The sequence below is a fragment of the Leuresthes tenuis genome, unplaced genomic scaffold, assembly GCF_036924035.1.
Source record: "Leuresthes tenuis unplaced genomic scaffold, fLeuTen1.0.hap1 SCAF_21, whole genome shotgun sequence".
Classification (NCBI taxonomy): Eukaryota; Metazoa; Chordata; class Actinopteri; order Atheriniformes; family Atherinopsidae; genus Leuresthes; species Leuresthes tenuis.
The window spans coordinates 17,399,678-17,420,329 of record NW_027325375.1 but is presented as its reverse complement, the minus strand read 5'-3'; the positions used below and the strand labels follow the sequence as shown (position 1 = coordinate 17,420,329).

Here is a 20,652-nt window from a genome sequence, read left to right as displayed (position 1 = left end):
TTGAGTGACTATGAAAATGTTGCTTTGAGAAGTGTCCTTCATTGTGTTGCATTATTGCGTCGTAAATGTGTAGAAGGACGTATTCATCAAAAGGAGGGCACTGAAAGGACTTCATTTAAAAAGAGTCAACAGCGAAGGCCAGCTACAACCTGGTAACACCATGGTAAATTCAAGGAGGGATTCATCTTCTTGTGAATAGACGTTCTTTGAGTCAGCGAGCGTCTGCAAAATGAATTCCACAGTGTCGTCAGTTCCGTAAAGCGCTGCCCCTGGCTTCATTAAACAGAAGGTAGACAATTATTTACGCAGTCTGAAGACAAACGCAGTTAGAGTAAACCCTCACCTTGAGATGACATTCAGATATTCTTGACTAAGAGTGTCCCTCTGATTTTTTTGGACTGACAAAACCTAGAGCAGTCTCCTCTTGCGCGCAAAAACGGGGATGCACTACCGTTAGCCTGTTATTAGCTTGCGCGTTAGCTTCCCGAAGAGCGCTGTATTTACGACGGGACCAAGCACACCGTAAGTCAAATCGTCTTAAAATGAACATATGATATTCAGTTGGTTTTTAAGACTGTGGTGATATCGTTGTGAAGCACCGAAGTTCACATGTTGAACTCACTGTTATTTCTTTGTTACCAGTTTAACGAGCTTATTTCTCCTCGACAGCTGCATACGTGAACTGGAAGCAGGCCCTTTTCTGATTGGAGATTCACTATTCGCCTTAAAAACAATTCAAATTTAATTCACATTCCCACCAAATAGCTACCATTAAGTGTTATTTTAACCCCTGAACAGGCTGATAAGAAGGGGACAGAATTGACCTGAAATTCATCGAGCTTTACCTGCCAGTGTGAGAACTTTGCACCTGTGCTGATGCACCTGTCATAGTTTCTCATTGATACAGACAGGCTTGAATGATTAGACTCAGGCCATACTGTGTAGATTAACAACAGCACTCAACACGAGGAAAATGTTTTTCAATAATGTCATATGTTTCGTGAAGGTCTGACACAGGCGTTGTAAGATGTCTTAATTTTGTGGAGCACTTTTGGAGGAAAGGGATACACAGCTGCTGCAAGTCAGGACTAAAGCCAATAGGGGAGCCTCGTGAAATTACCAGGGCATGGGCAAGTGTACATTCACAGTGGAAAAAACTACTTGAGTGAGGTCAGAGCCTATGTAAACATGCAGTAGCCATATCCCTGCCTTCAGACAACATCTGTTATTGGTGCCAAGCAAGAGAGCAAACTCCCAGAAACCTGCTTAACCTGGTAGCAAATCTCATTCCTTTCTTCCTTCCAGTCAACGAATGTTGCTGTGTGAGATACACCTCTGATTACACCTTAGTGCAGTCGAGGAAAACTTAGATGTCAAACAAAAATGAGATCGTAAGATAAAACTGCTTTTAATTGGAGCAAAAAAAGAAATCTATTTTATTTCTTGGTTGACAATATACCCTTTTGTAATCAGTTCCCTCTGGTTCAGTGTCACTGATCAGTTTGACAGTTAGACTCAGCACTTTGAGATGCTGCTTGGAAAAACAAATTATACACTCAGATATGCGCTTTGGGATCTGATCACTCCTACATTTATACTCTCATATAGACTCTTAGGCTTAGGCACTCTGCACATGTTCCAAAGTTCCACCTTTTTTTGCCTAATTTTGTAAAAGCAGTGAATTGTGAGCGACTATTATTACAGCTGATTTCACAAGAAAGCTGCTCTCATTGATGTGTTTTCCTTTTTCTTTTGTCAGATGTCTGAACATCAGCCCTTCAGGAACTATGTTACAGTTCACCTTCACTTCAGTGATTTCCAGACTGCTGACGTGATAAAATATTTATTTCATAGCCACTGTCTTGAACGTCTGTGTCGGACATACTGTCGGAATTTACTCGATTCTGCGACCTTCCATGTATACGCTGTCACAAGGACTTTAAATGGCCCAGTTGAGCTTTAGTAAACTCAACTGTGTGGACCAACGGTTCTCTCCTTTGGTGCTTCCTGCCTTTTTGTATGCAGCTCTGATACATCAGTCTTTGGCAGAAGGATTTATTATTTTTAGTAACAGCTTGTCGTCCCCTGATGTTATTTAGTGTGGCAAACGGACTTTCCAGGTTTGCTTCATTAGAAACACTGTGAGATCTCATCACATACTAACGAGCTGTATTGGGTCCCTGCAGGATTTAAACGGTGAGTATTGATCATGCACAGTGTTTTGTCCGGCCTAAGATACTTTGTGGTCTTAACTATTGAATAAAGCAAAGTTTACGTTTGTATGTTAATACAAGATAAGTTTTAGATAAGTTTGCTTCCAGAAACTGATAACTTGCGATCTATCTAGTTTGAAAGCTGCCCTACCTTGGACTACATCTGAGGTTTATTCGGGTTCTGCTCAGTGTTACGTCACCCACAGAGAGTAAGGTGAGAGTAAGAGATGGATCAGCAACCTTATTGGTTGATGGCTCACCGTTGTTATAGCATGAGCTTTATTATCTCAGAGCAGGAATAAAGATTGGCCATTATGGTAGCAAACACATAGTTTCTGCAACTGCTTGTGAACCTAAAAACTCACTCTACAGCAACAGTAAGGTTATTTAGCCAGCATTCTATATAAATGGCAAGTTATCTGGTGTTATCTTCTAAGGCCAGACAAAATACTGTATTTTGAACAACATTCACTGTTTAAATCACATAAGATATCGCACAGCTTGTTAGTGGATGATGACAGCTCGGCGTCCTCCAAACCAAACCAGAATAGTCTGCTGGTTATACTGAGTAACACCGGGAGCAACGAGCTGCCAATGGAAAGTAATCCCTGGAAAAAAAAAAAGAAAAACTCACCTGAGACCTTTGTGCAAGAACTACAAACAAAGAGTCAGCGAAGCAGAGAGCTGCACAGATGCCGCTCAGAGCAAAACTCTGATCAGTGAGAATGAAGCTGGGGGGTGGGGGTGGGGGGGGGGGGGGGGGGGCACTCGGGACAAAAGGATATATCATCAATCAGAGAAAGGACCAATATTTTGTACAAGGACTTAGATCATTTGTTTTCAAATCATAAGTATTACTTACGACATCATCATGCTGTGTAGGGGTTTATTTTCTCTCACAAATTAATGTTTGTTTGATATTTAAGAAGTTTTCCATGATTTTTATTTGCACAAATCTAATTCCACATGAATGTATTAATCATTCGGTGCAGTATTTATTGCTTGTTCAGAATTATTTTTGCAGGCTGTGGCTGTATTTGCATGTGTGATGTGTAGCGAGCCAAATCAGTTTGTCGTGTTACAGTAACTATTCAGCGCCAACGTAAACATCTCGCCGTCTTCCTCTTGTCTGAGTTTTTAGGGGGTAGATGATGGTAATATGCTGTCTTCTACTTGAGCTTCAGAATGGAGGGGACACTTCAACACGACAGCTCATTGTTGTGGGGGGCACTTTGATTATGCGTGTGTGTTTATTCATAGGTGGGTTGTTTTTATTCCAGGCAGTAGCCTTGCTCTTTGAAAACCACCTCCGTGCTTGTTGGGGATAATTATATTCCCATCTGCACAATGACTTGGCTGTTTTGACAAAGCCCTTTGGTGTCTCCTCTTCCAAGCAGCGTTTAGGCCTCAGTGTTTTTCTCATTTCATTCTGACCCGGTCGTTTTCAGTGTCCACACTGTCTTATCTTCTCTTTTTGTCTCACAGACATAGTGCATTATGACAGACAGCATTATGAGTAAGGCTGCCACAATGGAGATTCCTATCAACAGTAACGGTGACACAGGCACACTAACAGAAGATGACAGCCTTGAACAGGTGGGTCACAGTTATGGTATCAGTCAACAGACTACTGTGTGGTTTAGTCCCTTTTTTTTTTCTTCTTTTAATTTAAACCAATTTCAAACAGTTGGACAAGGACACAGAGTTTATTCACATTGTAACCCAATAAAACACAACCTCTGCTCTCAAAAGCAAACTGCAGCAAAGAGAGGAGGGTTTGTAGGGGTTGTTTATTTTTGTATGATTACTTGTCATTGATTTATCTTGTTTTCTTTTGTATGCTGTAAATGCAATGCTCTCATATTTAAAATGCTTGACCTTCTCTGGCCTGTTACTGTTGACATGATGTGGGATTGTTGCATATTTCCGCTGCATTGACAATGTGTTTTCTGACCCAAGAGGGCTGACCCAAGTGCTTAAACTGTTGCCATGGTAATTAACATCCAGTTATTGTTTAAATGCTTTTGCCTCATTGCTTTTAAACCGTATATCTAATGCGTTTGAAATTCAAGAAGGCCCATGACATCAAAGAAAATAAGCTCTCCAACATTTTTCATTATACGTTGATAATTGTTATTAATAGTTCATTAGGCAGGGACATTTTCCGTTTTCGCCCCACAGGTCACCTGTAACAGCTCTGTTGGATTGGTCTTGTGTTTTTAGTTTTGGTTTTAGTTTGACTAAATGCATGGGCCTTCAGTCGCTTCAAATTGAGATCTTAGTGGTGAGGAGTGTTCACGGCTGTCACATGGTTAGCTTAATGTGCCTTTTCTTTTCATAGCATTCACACCATACTTTGCCACCCATGTGCTGTGCGGTTTAGGAGCCAAACCCTGGCTGTTTAATATGGAGCCAGACACTCACTGTTAACTTGCTCTTTTTCACACTTTGCCTTAATGTACCCATATTCACCACATCTTTTTATATATATATATATATATATATATATATCTATTCTCACGGGGCTTGCATGTATCGCAGCAGTCAATGTAATACCCATCCAATGTGATATTCTCTGCCCTAGTCTATGAATGCCTTGTTCCACTAGCTCATTGGTTTGTCCTGGTCTCCCAACGTCTTTCCATAATGTCTTTCTTGTTTTTGTACACTGCCAAAAATCCTTGTGTTGTACAGCTTGCTTATCCACACCAGCAATCCCACAGTGAGATCAGGTTTAAAAGTTCAACTGTCTCCTTAGAAACGAGGCGCTCACTCGGAACAGCTCTTGTGACCTTGTGTGTCGGCTTTCAAGCACATGTATGGAGTCAGCCTTAACACTATTGAACTTAAATGCCAGCTTTTCAGATGTTTCTCCTTACAGGAATACAAATAAGCTTTTAAGGGTCATTATTTGAAGGCAAAAGATACGATTCACCAGAGCAAGAGTTGAACACGAACGGTCTATCCCCTTCAACTTTCCTGTCTTGTATCCAGAATTAAATGACAACGATGTTGCAGAGTAAGTTAAAGTTGGCTGTCAATTTTACTTTATCTCAGGACACACCTGGTTGGACAAACAGACTGTAGATCCTGGAAAAATCATTGGCATTCCGTGTTGTTTGCTCACCAAACTGTGTGTCTCCTCAAGTAGTGTGCATCAGTAGTAGTAAAAAAATCAATAAAAAAGCCCCTATTTCTTAGCAGCCTGTTGTGGGGATGCAACCATTTGGTGTGGCTACCTCATTTTAATGTGTTTATGTATGCAAAGTGTTCAGCTGCACTGTTTAGTTCTGGATATTAACCAGTTGTCATAGCAACTCTGCAATTAATCTGAAACTGGCAGTGCTTTGTCCTTGGGTGACAGCCATCAGATGGATATCTGCTGTGTCGCACTCAGTTTAAAGCTGTAGCCGTCCATATTGGTCATGCTAGTAGAGATGAAGATTGGCAGTTTAAAAAGGAGTAAGAGTAATTTTTTCCAGTGATGCAGCACTTTGCATGTGTCGGAAAAGGAATGGTAACTGTCAGCTTGACTATGACGGATATGGGATTGACTGCCAGGAGCATCCTGGTAAAAAGAATCTGACGCATTACAGTGACTCATCGTGTTGATGAGCATTTTAAAAAGCTTGGACTTTTTGAATAGTTGAGGGTTGATCAATTGCACTTATGATTGCATAAATCAAATGTATAATCTTGGGTGTATTGTTGAAATTGTGAAGTGGGTCAGTTATCTGACATTTTACACCAGAGCTTTTATCCGTGCTACATCTTTCATGTCAAAGCGCTTTTTTAAATCCATTTATTTTTGGAACAGATATAACGTGAACAAAGTGTCTGCGTCGGCTTTGTCCCACACTGAACAGATGCCACAACGCCAGGCAAATCTGTAAAATAAAGAGATGCACTGACAGAATGAAGGAAAAACGTTGTTAAAACAGACTTTTAGTGTGTTTAAAATGTTTTTCCAACACTTGATCCAGTGTCTTTGTATAAATATCCCTTTTTACGAGAGGGAAGTGTATCTTCAGTAAAAATGCTTAACTACCATTCTGCTCTTACTGCACATGTATATACACTCTGCTTCTTTGCACTTCTGGTTAGATGCTAGACTGAGTTTTGTTGTCTCAGTACTTGTACTGTGTTATTCAACCACACACAACATAATGACAGCCCTTCGCTTTTTACAACACGTTTACTTTCATGTTCTTTGGTGATGCAAGGCTATGATTTATTCCAGCTCAAAACGTGTGTGACAACAAACTGTTTCATCTGTGATTAAATGGGTATTTTGCTCTTAAACGGCAGTCGTGGTAAACTTATGGCATGCTAGCTCTTACTGGCAGAATTAGCTAGCTCCACATAGAATTTTTGATTGCCGCAGCCTTTGGCCTTTGCCTGTTTTTCCTGTTTATACACCATTAGCATCCCAGCTCACAGTAACACTATTTGTGGGGCACACAAATTCTTGTGTCCATGGAAAATGCATTTCTGTAATAAAAGCAGCACAGTTAGCTAACTTTTTGTCAGAAACCCAGCTGGATAGCATTTGTGGCTAATTTGAGTCTAATGCATCAGCTGAGTTGAACTACATTTTGACCTGGTCATTTAATTGGACCCACCCTCTTTATCTCATTATTCACGGGAGCCAAATCTTTCTTTTGACCAAAGTACGTCCAATGCAGGACACTGGTGCAAGAAACGTTCAAGACAATTCCCCACTCCTGACTTTCTCTGCGGGAGCTCATTGTATGTGTAAATATAGCCGAATCCACCGCACAGGCGTGGTCTTTAAATTCTTTAAATGATGATTTTTGTTAGATGACGCTGTGGTTTTAAGATCAGGATTTTATTGCAGTAGCACGACAGTCTGGAAATGCTCTAAGCAACCGCATGTTGAGACATAGTCTTAATGGGCTGATTTCCAGTCACAATTTCTGATATGTTCAGCCATCTGACAACAGAATCAGAGAAATATGTGAGTAGATTAGCTTTATTGGGAATTTGGCTGTACTAATATGCACTTGCGCTTTACTGTTTATACAGAAAGATGGCAGTGAAAATTATGTAGAAATCACATTTGTGAAAACATTTAAATTTAGTCCATGTTACATGCAGTTGTTTTTTTTGTAACATGTATAATGGCTTTCCTTATAAACTTGAATGATCACAAAGAAATTGTTACAAATGGCACATTCACTTGAGTTTGGGCTCTCAAATTTAGATGTGTGTGTATGTATGTGTGTTTTCACACTGTCTTGATTATTTTTTTTATTTATTTTTTTATTTATTAATTTATTTTTCATTTCAAAGTTTATTTCGTCTTTAAAGTTTGTGTGATATGAATCGATATGCTCATAATTTGACTGTTTCGCACTAGAATCTGTGTTTTTGTTCTACAGTGATGGAGTTATTGTAATGGCAGAACCTTGGTGGAAAAGTTAGAGCTGGAAAATCAAACATGCCAGAATGCCAATGTCTGAAAGATGGTCCATTTGAAATTCTGACATATTAGTCAGCCAAACGATGAATCTGACCTGCTGTTGTATCAGTCATCACTGCTCTCCATTTTGCATCACTGCTGTCTGTTGGAACTTTTCTGTTGTAGCTTGTTTCATGATTTGAGTCATGGATTTTTCTTTTTGTCCCTTTTTTTTCCTTTTTCTGTTTCTTTCTTTTTCTGTTCTTTTTGTTTTGTTTGTTGAACCTCCCCCCACCCCCCACCCCTCCATCTCTGTGCAGGCTGCTAAGCTGCAGTGGAGCTTAGATGAGAAGGTAGGGAGCTCCAGAGGCACCAGGGTGAGCAGGCAATTTGTATATATGCGTGTGGTGTTGGTGTGTAGTACTGCCCATTGGTTTGACTTGGTCTGTTTCCCAACTTGTATATGGCAAACCATTTGTATCTTGTTGTGCTAACCTTATTCCTATTCCTAAAACAAACAAAAAAAAATTTTCTACGAGTTTCTCAAATAACAAATGTACTGAGAGATCTCTGATTGTATTAACAATTATCTTACAACTAACACTTTTATCTCATCATAACCATAGAATTACGTCTTTATTATTGTTAGATTCAAAGTCCTCTTGTGTTTTGTACTGTGTGGGCTAATGTGGTCTAGATTCTGTGCGTTTCTGTGCAGTTAGTTGACGTCTGAGTGCGATCCCTTAAGTTTTTTTTTTTAAGTTTTTCAAAGCAAAACGGTGTCATTTTACCAAACATTAAGTCTTACTATTGCACAGTTCTGTCTTGATTGACAGATAACACGTTGAAGCAAGGAATTGCATCACAGCAGTTTGTGATCCTGCTTTTTTTTTTTTTGGCTTCAAACTTGCTCTCTGTATGTTGTTCCTTTACAGAAAGGAAATGGCTACTTCCTGTTTCTGGTTTCCTTATCACAGACTTACTGCATTCCAAGCCCTAAGTGTTGTATGTTAACATACAGTTTTTTTTAAATTTTAACTTTTTTCTTATGGTTGCGCTGAGTATAAATGTATTATTCTCACACCTGATTTATTTTTTATAATGGTTAATGGCTGATAGTGAGGCATCAGAAACTTTGCATTGCTTTGGAAACGGCTCCACAGTTAACAGTTTTTGTCAGGCGTGGGTATTTGAAGGTCTTCTCTCATGCTTTTGTGCATCTTGGCAGCTTGTCGGTCAAAGTGGAAGCACTGCTCACTGCTATGTATGTAAGGGCAACCTGGAACTTGTCACTATGCTGCCGCCACTCAGATAGTTAAGTGATGCAAGCTTTGTGTGTGTGGAAGCGCACACACTGATGCAGAGCTGAGTCGGCCTTCTGTGTGGATTTTATGTGAATTACCAAAGAGTAACAGCAAGGGTTAACGAGGATATCTTCTTTGCATCGATGAGGTGAGAAGGGCATGAGTATCCTTTGGGACGTCATAAGATAAAAGATCTGACATGCCTGAAAACACGTTAACACAAAATAATTCTTTAAACTCAAACGGTCTCAGCAGCTTTTTCAAGTTCTTTGTTTTAGTGGTCCTAAAATGCTGCCCTACATGGAAAATGTCAAGCACATCAATATTAACTGATACTGTCACAGGTGTGTATAATTCAAAGTGGCAGGAAATACAGCTCTATTAGTGGCACTGTTTTGTTTTTCACATCCCTCTTGGCTTCCTAACCTCCCTAGTAAAATAATGTTTGTCCCTCTCTTGTGTATCACTTATTAACCTACATTGCTCACTGTATGAATCTGATACTGAAGTTATAATATAATCTGTCTACATATCCCCACCCCTACCCACCCCGAACTTTCCCCTCCTTTTGTTTTTGCTGTTTTCTTTTTATTTATTAACTTTGCAGGACCTACAGCAGGTGATGGTATCGGGTCCCAATCTCAACGAGACTAGCATTGTGTCCGGAGGCTATGGAGGAACAGCAGAAGAAATTATTTCCACCAACTCAATCAAAGGTATCTCCTGACTTCTTTTTCTTTTTTAAATATTTTTTTTTTTTTAAACCAATTAAAGCTGTAATAATTTGAAAAAAAAAGTCTAATAGTTATATGTTTACATGCTTTATTCATGAGCTGCGTGTTCATGAAATTGATCACTGAACCCAGTGGTAATCTAGGTTTTCTTTCTTCTGTCTTTTTTTATTTAGGGGATTTACACAAAAGGCTAAATTCAAATAAATAAAAAATTGAATGCATTGTTTGTATTGACTTTCATTGCAACAGAGGAAAAGAGAGTTGGATATAAACTGCTCTTTTGTCTTTTGGTGCTCCAAACTCATGAATATACCCCTTAAACTAGCCTTTGTGTCCTTCAATGTACATTTCTCCATTGTTAATACTCTTCGACAGTAGGGCTGGGCGATATGAGGAAAAAGTCACATCACGATATTTTTTGATATCGATATATATCGCAATATAAAATAAATCACTATTTTGTGAATTTTAAATGTTCCCTGCTACTCTTAAGTGAGATTTGAAGATATCGGAAGGTTAATTTTTAATTAAATATTTATTTTCTGTCAAAGTTGAACATGACATGTAACACTATACGACTTTTTCAGATAAAAACAGAACAGGTATTTTAAATTAAAATAGCTGCTGGCATGGCTGTGTTCCAGCTACATGATTGGTTGAGCGCGACACAACTCTCGCTGTCATTGGCTATTCGTATTGTCTGTCAAAAGATGGACGAATGTAATCTATCAAAAAGTATATCGACCATGTTTCATATCTCTATCGAGGAAAAGTTATTCCTTGTTAGCTATCGTTATCATTTTATCGCCCAGCCCTATTCGACAGTCTAAATGCACAGTTATGCTTTACAAAAGTGTCACAATTCATAACGATAACAAACCTCTAGATATGCCAACACCACTGAAATAACTTATTGCTTGTAAATGTCAGACAGTACGCTGCTGTCATGTCAAGAATAGCTTGATATGTGAAATATTGGTGCTTTTACTTATATTAATACGTTTTAAGAGTAATATTTTGATGCATCATTATGAAAGATGAATAACTAAATTAATGACATCCAAGTTTTTTCATGTGTAATATGTATACAATAGAGTACAAGGGAAGTGGCACATTTTTGGGTATTATTTGTCGCTAATATTCCTGCATTTTTGTCCCATTCTCTCTCAGGCCCTGCAGTACGCTACAATCCAGTGTTTAACAAAAGGATCCCAGTTACAGGATTAGGTTGCTTAGACCGAACTGTTAATAATATTAATAATAATCATAATGGGGAGCCTCTTTCCATATTGGGATAGAAATCTAATTTGGAGGGTTTTGTGACATTTGTATAATGTCGGATCTGTTCACTTTAAAAAAGTGATGCAGCGCACGAACATTCACTGTGACGAGCATAAAACATGGTGTCATTTTGACTTCCTTCTGTTTTTGATTCATGTCACACGATGGGCATCTCATTTTGGAAAAATGCTCTCTCCACTGCGTGTGTGTTTAATCTTTTTTTTTTTGGCAAGGTTTGGGTGCCAGCTTCTCTGTTCCTCTTCATCACATTTTCTCTTTCTGTGCACAAAAGGTCTGCTTGCTGCTCCTGTCCTTGGACATAACGCAGCTTTTTTTCTACTACACACAAGGTGTTCCTTTGGCTCGTGCACTGTTCTCTTTGTGAAATAATCCCTTAATGAGTCCACACTTTTGTGTTTTTCACAGAGGGATTTTTCTGGACCTTGCAGCAAAAACACTTTAATTTGTATCACAATATGTTAAAACCTTGGAAATATTAGATATATTCGATATAATACTAGATATTATTGATATTAACTTTATCAAGTTTAGGACATCTGCAGTTCAGACTCCTCGTCATCATTGTCAATCATTTGTGTGCATTATTCACTGATTGTCTTGTACTAAATGTTGTCTTTTCAACTTTATTCTCGCTTCTCTTTATCCTCCATTTTTTTCCCCACAATTCCCTCCTAAATTTATGTTCCTTATCATTCTTTTTCCTGCATTTCACCCCCACATCGGCCTCCCATCATATCATTATCAACTTTTTTAATGCTTTTTCCAATTTACACAATAAAATTATGTCTGAATAATGATTTTTAATTCCAATCCTAAACATAAAAATTCATATAACACCCCCAAACACACACACACCCTACCTTAATTCATCCCAACCCCATATCATTCCTTCATCAAATCCTCCCTTACCAAACTCCCATTCATTCTCACAGACCTGCGTATGAAAGCCAGGCGAAGTAGTGCTTCCTCAAGCAGTTCAGTCATCCGTCACATAGAAAGCCAATCACACGATTGCCAAGGTACTGAAGAGGGAAAAAGAGTGAGGTTGATGCCCTTTGTGTCCGTTAATCAGAAATGTTATTTCTCAAAATATGCCAGAATTTCCATCTTAATCTTTCAAATCCTTAAAAGAACTTGGCGTCTGCCGTTTTAGGTTTGGCATTCTCTGTATTGCCAACATTACCTGTAGGTTTTTTTTTTTTTTAGTTTTCTTTCGTCACATCTATGCATGGTTTACAGTGGTTTAAGGGTTAATTGTTGCTAAGAAGATAACAGATTTGAGAGACCATCTTTAGTTTAGTCGTCTTAAATGTTGGAAGCTTTTGAGTGGTAGTCATTCCTGTTTGGCCTAATCTTAGCTGGGGTCTTCTCTCCTCCTAAAGGTTTTGCTCATGTTTATTGTATAATAAATTTTTTTTTTTGTCACTGCTCTTATCTCTAAGGTTCCAGCATGCACCACAGCAACAGCAGCTTGTCATTGACGGCAGAAGAAACGACCCGCGGTGTGGCTGTGGAAAAACTAGAATCTGTGAGGAAATGGGGTCTCAACACTTACAAGGTACCTCTGTAATTTAAAACAAATAAGCAAAACTTTGATTTTTAAAATGTTTTTTTAAAAAGATTTTTTTTATCTTTCTTAACTTGATGAATAGTCACTTCTTGATCTGAGGGTGTCATGGAAACCATGTTTGCCTTGCTGTGTTTCTCCAGTGAAACCTTTGAATGTGACGCAGTCATTGAAAGGAAAAGCATTGTGTATAAGTGACTTTGTGTGCCCCCTCCTTCTCTCTCCCTTCCCCTTGTTTTAGTGTACAAAGCAAATGATCTCCGAACGTTTTGGTCGGGGTTCTCGGACTGTGGATCTGGAGCTGGAGGCTCAGATTGAAGTGCTGCGGGACACCAAAAGAAAATATGAGAATGTGCTTCGATTGGCCAGAGCGCTGACCAATCATTTCTACAACATGGTGCAGACACAGCATGCGCTGGGTGACACCTTTGCTGACCTCAGTCAGAAATCTCCAGAGCTACGGGTGAGACCTCAAAATATCCTAATCTAATATTTCTGTTGCCTTCTCTCAGCTGTGGCTTTCTGGTGTCTATATGTGTGTGTTACTTTTCAACCAGACAAATAAAAGTTTGCCTCCCTTATAGGATGAGTTTGGATACAATGCAGAGACTCAGAAGCTGCTGTGCAAGAACGGGGAGACTTTACTTGGTGCCGTTAACTTCTTTGTGTCCAGCATCAACACATTAGTCAACAAGACTATGGAGGACACCCTGATGACGGTCAAGTTGTATGAAAATGCAAGGTTAGCACATACAGGACAAAAGATTCTTACTGAAGGCTTTGTTCAAACTGAGGGCCCAAAAATGTTTTGTTTTTTCAGATTGTTTCTAGAAAGTGCTCTTCTTCCCCAGGCCTGGCTTCAGGGTGTGGCCCCAGTATCCCTGGAAGGGTTAAAAGAAAGCAAAAAGAAATAAATGCCAGCCAAAAGAATGAGATCATGAATGCAAGATATTGAAATTAGCTTCACCTGTAGGGCAGCGGCGCTCATCCTCGGGTGTAGGGAGAGAAGCTTTGTAACTGGGGAGGGGCGTGGCATATAGCTGCTGTTCGTCTGGTCCTCGTCTGGTCATTATACTCACTGGACGCCTCCAGAGGGAGGTGGTTTGGACATGTCCCACAGGAAAGACCAGGACTCACTGGAGAGATTATATATGATATAATCTCAGGAGATTGCTGGCGAGAGAAATATTTGGGGATCCCAGATAAGCAGCAGGAAATTGATGTATGGAATCCATATTTGGAGGTGGTTTTAAATATGATTTAGATACGCTTCCAGCTGTTCAAAACAGATTTCAAAGCGTCTTCTCTGTCACTTAATGATGATTCTGAGTGGAATCCTGACTGATTGACACATTTGTCTTTAGACAGACACAGACAGTAATTACCCACTAATGCTTGCAAAGCTTTTCTGCAGTCTAAACACAGCCCAACAGCCTGGACATTTAAAATGTACTGAAAAGTAACAAATGACATTGACAGATCTGGGCTTGTATGGTAGTGTCGTATTGAGCAACAGCAGGCAGCTGCTTTCAGTACTTGCGAATATGTAACAGCAATTAATAGCTTTGAACACAGCTATTTTTACCTGGAGGCAGAAAAAAAGCTTAAAGAGAGGCAGAATTTAATTTTGTGCGTTTAAAACCCCAGGCATGGTTTTAAGCTGACAAATCCACCATATTAACTTCAGGAGAATTCAATTCAATTTAATTTTATTTATATAGCGCCAGATTACAACAATTGTCATCTCAAGGCACTTAAGTAATATAGTCCAATTCAAGCCAATTGGAATTCAATTAATTGTAATCATAATCCAATTAATTCATATAGAGCCAATTCAAAAATTAATATCCTAGCTAAGGAAACCAACAGATTGCACCGAAACTTGTCTTCAGTCCAATCTCCCGTCCTGAGCGTGCCTGTGGCGACTGTGGAAAGGAACGACTCCCTTTTAACAGGAAGAAACCTCTGGCAGAACCAGACTCAGGAAGGGTGGCCATCCGCCTCGACTAGATGGGGTTTGAGAAGACAGAAGAGAGGGGGGGAAAGGGGGGGGGAAACATAACGCCATTCAAAGGATATCTGTTGGAACAGGGAAACACAAGTTAATAACCACAATAATGTCACATGTACATAAAATCATTTGAGAAATTAAACAGGGGGAAAAAGAGAGCAAAGTAAGGAAAGGTGTGACAGATGAGGTCCCCCAGCAGTCTAAGCCTATAGCAGCTTAACTATGGGATGTTTCAGGATTACCTGAGCCATCCCTAACTATAAGCTTTATCGAAAAGAAAAGTTTTAAGCCTAATCTTAAAAGTGGAAAGGGTGTCTGCTTCCCGGACATTTACTGGCAGCTTATTCCACAAGAGAGGGGCCTGATAACTGAAGGCTCTGCCTCCCATTCTACTTTTAGAAACTCTGGGAACAACAAGTAAACCTGCAGTTTGGGAGCGAAGTGCTCTGTTAGGAAAATATCTTACAATGAGATCTTTAAGATATGATGGAGCTCGGTCATTAAGAGCTTTATATGTGAGAAGAAGAATCTTAAATTCTATTCTGAATTTAACAGGGAGCCAATGAAGAGAAGCTAAAACTGGAGAAACATGATCTCTCCTGTTAGTTCTCATCAGAACTCTGGCTGCAGCATTTTGGATCAGCTGGAGGCTTTTCAGAGAATATGTGGGACAGCCCAATAATAAGGAATTACAATACTCCAATCTTGAAGTAACAAATGCATGAACTAGTTTCTCTGCATCACCCTGAGACAGGATGTTCCTGATTTTAGCAATATTACGACGGTGAAAGAAGGCAGTCCTAGAAACCAGTTTTATATGTGCGTCAAATGATAAATTCTGGTCAAAAATAACTCCAAGGTTCCTCACTTTAGAACTAGAAGCCAAGGAAATACCATCTAGAGTAACTATATAACTAGACAATTTCTCCCTGAAGCGCTCAGGTCCAAAGAGAACAACTTCAGTTTTGTCTGAATTTACAAGCAGACAGTTCTGAGTCATCCAGGTCTTTATGTCTTTAAGACAGGCTTGTAGTCTGACCAACCTATTGGTTTCATCTGGTTTCATAGATAAGTACAGCTGAGTATCATCAGCATAACAATGGGAAATTTATGCCATGCGGTCTGATAATGTTACCTAATGGAAGCATGTATAAAGTAAAAAGAATTGGTCCAAGCACAGAACCCTGAGGAACTCCATGACTTACTCCAACGTGTGAGGAAGATTCTTCATTTACAAGAACAAACTGGAATCTATCAGATAAATATGACTTAAACCAGCCTAATGCAGTTCCTTTAATCCCAATAACATGTTCAAGTCTCTGTAACAGAATGCTGTGATCGATCGTATCAAATGCAGCACTGAGATCCAACAGGACAAGAAACAAGTCCGCTATCAGAGGCTAAGAGGAGATCATTGGTAACTTTCACCAGTGCTGTTTCTGTGCTATGATGCACTCTGAATCCTGAATGAGACTGAGACTGAGAAAGTGGTGATGTCAATGACATACTTTCTGCTTGTGTGCACTGCCCCCAAGTGGCACAAAGATTACTGCGGGGTAAATTATTCATTTAGTTATTTCATGCATTATAGAAAAACAAAAAACCTTTTAAATGATTTAACTATGAATGTTCTTTATTAATGCAAGAAACAGCCAGACAGTGTTTTAGCAGATATTGAGAAATATATCCCACAACCCCTCCGATGCTGGATTGGGAATGTTGGTGTCGACCATTTGCCGTGTCTTTTGGCACCAAATATCCAACATGCACAAAGTTGGACTCAACATCTTAAAAATAAGTTCTGAGAGATCATAATATCATCCTTGGCAGTATATGTGCTATGTTCTGGATAACACACAGAGCCCATATAGATAGGTGATGAAATGGAAGCTGTTTGCATATCCAAGAAAGTCGTTATTTGATGCCTGCACTCTCTTTTATTAGATGGGGTATGGAATTAGGTCTGGATCTTTGAAAAGCTTAGTCTTTTTCTTAAATCTGTGTATCTTTTCCACTCCTTTGCGTGCGTGTAGACTGGAGTTTGACGCTTACCGGTCAGACCTTGAAGAGCTGAGCATGGGTCCGAGGGATGCTGTAACCATGGCCCGTATAGATGCTGCTCAGCAACAGTACCAAGTCCATAAGGAAAAGTATGAACGTCTTCGTTCAGATGTTATCATTAAACTCAAGTTTCTGGAGGAGAATAAGGTTGGTCTGTGGAGAAGGTCTGCATCATTGTCATTCTTCTAGTCCACACCTGGTTTGAGTCAGTGGGTGATTTTTGTGTAACTGACAGATTTAATTCCCAAACTTACTCACGTTATGTCATCATGTTTTTTCCCCACAGGTGAAGGTGATGCATAAGCAGCTCCTTCTCTTCCATAATGCCATCTCTGCATACTTTGCTGGCAATCAGCAGCAGCTGGAGCAAACGCTGAAGCAGTTCAACATAAAGTTGAGGCCCCCCGGGGCCGATAAGCCCTCCTGGTTAGAAGAGCAATGAGCAGCCTTGCTGGGCCTCCTTCAGCTTCTTTCTCAACCACCTCCACCTGTTACCTGTTGAAACCCCCAACTTAAAGAGGACCACTACAGAGAGAAAAACACTGATCATTTGGTGGAAGAAGATGTGAAATATGGCTGGATGATTGGACTGGTGTATCACAGGGTTTGAATGATAAATGTGTTAAATGCAACAGGAAACCAAGTGGCCAGTTTCATGAACATTCTGAGGGCTTTCAGTGCCTCTCTTCCTGACTTCCTCTCTCTACTTTAACCTCTCTTTGTGCTATGTCTATAGAGAAACTTTTCACCTGTCTGTCCCTATCCTCCTCCTCTACTTGACTCAATCCCCTTCCTTATCTCAACACTATTTTGCTGTGTGAGCTTGTGTTAGTCGTGGTAATGGCCATTAATATTGTACTCCTTAAGTGCTCCCAGTACTCTGCGTTAAACTTCAACTCACACTCCGTCACAGTAACAGGGGCTGCTGGGAAGGGGGGAGGGAAGGTAAATGGTAAAACCATTGAAACACAGATGTAACTAAGCACTACTTTAGAAGAAAAAAAAATAATCTAACCCTCATCACTCTCCCAGTGTGCCTCCTTATTTTTGAACCAATGAACTGAAATATCATGTGGCCTGCAGGATGACAGAAAAATTCAGTAAAATGTTTCAAACCACACTTTGAGGGGGTTTTGGAGAGAAGACTGGAAGGGAGTGTCCAGACGTTTCAAATCATTGTAGACTTCAAATTAAGTGCTGTTTTACTTTTGGGGGGAAAAAAAATGTCATTGTTTGTAGCTTACAAAAACACAATGTTTAGGTCCGAGTACTTTAACATGTCATCGCTATATTGTCTGATTAGTTTACTTCAAGTCAGCTGTACTGTATGTCTGTATGATATAGGCTGGTGTGTTGGACTGCGAGCACCACAGTGCACAACAGACTTTACTTGTAACCTGACAATTCCTAAACTCTGTTTCGTATATGCAACAATCATTTAAGGAACACTGCCACAGCTTCCCAAAGTACTGGTCCGGGTCTTTACTAATTGCATTTTATATATACCCAAAGAGAAAAGAGCGAGATGTTGATTAGATGTAGGCCTTTGCCTTGTTTACACGGGCTATTTCAGCAACACTGAAAGGTTAAGTGTCACTGTGGATCGCACCCACGTCCCCAAAGATGGGTATAACAGTCAAGATCTAGCAAACTTGACTTGACTCACTCCATTTTTTTAAACTGTTAATGAACTGTATCAAATAGAGAATCATAACATTTTTTTTTTTTTAAATATATACTGACACCTTAGCCTGTGTCTTTGTCTTAAGGGTTTGTGTAAGGGTAACGAGTTTATGTCACCGACATCGAGGATGACGTCTTTCAGTCCTCCAAAAGCAGAATATATCAGTTTATGGTTACCTTTTCTTCACACTGAAGATTACTGTAGCGATGTGCCATTACTAATTTTAATGTTTCAGGCTAAAATATTGTCATTTAGTGGTCTGGGAGTATGATGGCACCAATGGTTTTAGTACGCAATCACTGACGATTGACAAGAGGCATAGTAGTTTAATTTCTACTGTTAAAATTTTGTGTCTTTGTGTTTATGTTTAAAAAAAAAAAAAAAAAAAAAATGTGTTTAATCGGTTTAAATCAACAAATTCAATGCTTAAAAACTGAGGTTATACTGAATGTTTAACCATGCTGCGGTCACTAGAGCCTCTATGAAGTCTCCATCGGTTATTGGGTCAGTCCTCCAGTTTCTTGTCTCGGTGTTTGCACGGCAAGCAGCAATCCAAAGGTGCGGATGTGTGTGCTCGCGCTGATGCTCTACTCTTGGCGCTCTTCATGTCTGCTCGCATGGACCGGCGCAATGCCATGCTTTTGGTTGATTTTAAATGCGGAATACAAAACTTGAGTGTACTTTTCATGTTGCATTCTTAAGGAGGACGATTTAAAAAAAAAAGAAAAGAAAACCAGGTTGCTGTGTTTCGTTTGGTTTAAAAAGGCTCTCTGTAAGACCTTTGTCTCGGTTTATTGGCCAGTTCCTGGTCAGTTAGACCACAACAAAGCAATATTAACAAAATGTGATTCCTCTTTTCCAAACCTCACACAATGTTTAAAACAAATGGCAATATGTCCTGTTTTGTCCCCTATAATTGTAAAACTTTAAGCAAATGGGGGAAAAAAAATCTATACTTCTGACAGGTCTTTAGGTTGTTGCCAAGAGAGAAACAAGATTTCTAAAAATGAGATACTTTATTTGTGTACAATCAAATGTTTTCTAGGCTGAGTTGGTGTACTGTACTGAATGAATGATTGCACATAAGGTATTTATGACAATAAATAAAGTTGTGTAATGGATCGATGTGATACTCTGCTTTCATTCCTCACTCTGACCTGGAAATCCCACCCCCACCCCACGGGAACAAAATAAAAAAGTACACATTTTCAAATGCTCTGTGTCTGTTTTCTTTTGTGTCCTCTCAGTCCATTTGTACTGTGCTGTAACCTCCTTTACAGCCATAGACCAGCAATCATCTGGTTTGGATCAAATGAAAATTTAACTGGGTTAGATCAATCAAACCCAGCTCTCTAAGACATAATTTTAGTCAACCATAATTCAATGTATTTAATGTCAATAAAATTGGATATTAAAAACAGATAAGTCACTCCTTCTCTTAGACTAATGTCTCCTTGCTCACTTCTCCTCTAAAGGGCGGTACTCTACCTGGAAACTAGCTTGAATTTGATTGGTGGAGGCGCCTCCTACACCTGTCGCGTTCACTGTCCTGCTGTGAGACAGTTTGACGATTCTAGCCTGCACGAGCGCGACGCCACACCATAGAGAGGACTCATATGACAGCAAGCTAAATCGGGATTTTTAAAAAAACAGAGCACAGTAAGTGAAATTAATTGTCTTTTTCACAGACTGTTAAAATGTTTAATTGTTGATTTGTATAACCGTGGGACATTCGTTTGGGATGTTAAGTCCTTTTATGCAAAGACAACAAATTTCTGTCGAGTCGAAAACTATGTGAGCTGATATTGAGGCTGCGGTTTTGAACAACTACATAAACCCACAGTAGAAGCTTTTAGGTAAAGGCTGCAAACGATATGACAAATGGGAAGATAAAGTTTAATTCCACTGACTTGCATCGTGCAGGTCATTTTCGTTTGACACACCACTTTTGTCTTAAGACACCTGAAGCGACTCACCTTTTTTTTCATGCAGCAGGAAGCGTTCATTATTGAAATTTTTTACCTTTTTTGATGCGATATACAGAGGTTATGTTGTTATTTAGCTAAAGGAAAATAAGTAAGAGGTAAAGCAATGACGGTGGAGTCTAAAGAACAGAAATATGTTAGGAAATGGCAGTGTTGTTGACTGTATGGAATGCCATAGGCCACTCAAAAGGTAGTGAAATTAAACTGGTGATTTAATGAAAACAATACAGCACTAGCAGAAATACTTTAGCTCGCTTTGTGTGATGATGATATTTAGAAATTGATTCATTTACATTTTCTTACATGCTCTTCTTAGCAAGAGGCAAAACATTTTTTTTTTAAATTTATTTCGCATGTGTAGTTTCAAGT

At 39.4% G+C, this 20,652-nt stretch overlaps 1 protein-coding gene across 8 annotated transcripts; it reads left to right on the top strand.

Annotated features, from left to right (window-relative positions):
* Nucleotides 1-224: 224 nt before the first annotated feature.
* arfip2b (ADP-ribosylation factor interacting protein 2b) lies at nucleotides 225-19,419 on the top strand. Of its 8 annotated transcripts, none has more exons than XM_072374376.1 (10): nucleotides 225-522; nucleotides 3,699-3,809; nucleotides 7,956-7,988; nucleotides 9,547-9,655; nucleotides 10,844-10,900; nucleotides 12,418-12,533; nucleotides 12,784-13,005; nucleotides 13,127-13,284; nucleotides 16,587-16,761; nucleotides 16,901-19,419. In XM_072374376.1, the coding sequence occupies exons 2-10, from the start codon at nucleotides 3,711-3,713 to the stop codon at nucleotides 17,054-17,056; spliced, it is 1,125 nt and encodes a 374-aa protein (XP_072230477.1). In that variant the 5' UTR covers nucleotides 225-522; nucleotides 3,699-3,710; the 3' UTR covers nucleotides 17,057-19,419. The 8 variants fall into 8 exon arrangements, with proteins under 8 accessions (XP_072230477.1, XP_072230479.1, XP_072230476.1 ...); XM_072374375.1 differs by having other exon boundaries at nucleotides 226-522; nucleotides 7,956-8,012; XM_072374378.1 differs by lacking the exon at nucleotides 7,956-7,988.
* Nucleotides 19,420-20,652: the final 1,233 nt, after the last annotated feature.

Excerpts from the sequence above, each read along its gene's own strand:
- arfip2b (XM_072374375.1), top strand. The coding sequence starts at position 3,711 with ATGACAGACAGCATTATGAGTAAGGCTGCCACAATGGAGATTCCTATC. Across the intron at positions 9,656-10,843 it reads TTCCACCAACTCAATCAAAG|GCCCTGCAGTACGCTACAAT; the intron begins GTATCTCCTGAC and ends ATTCTCTCTCAG. Across the intron at positions 16,762-16,900 it reads AGTTTCTGGAGGAGAATAAG|GTGAAGGTGATGCATAAGCA; the intron begins GTTGGTCTGTGG and ends TTTTCCCCACAG.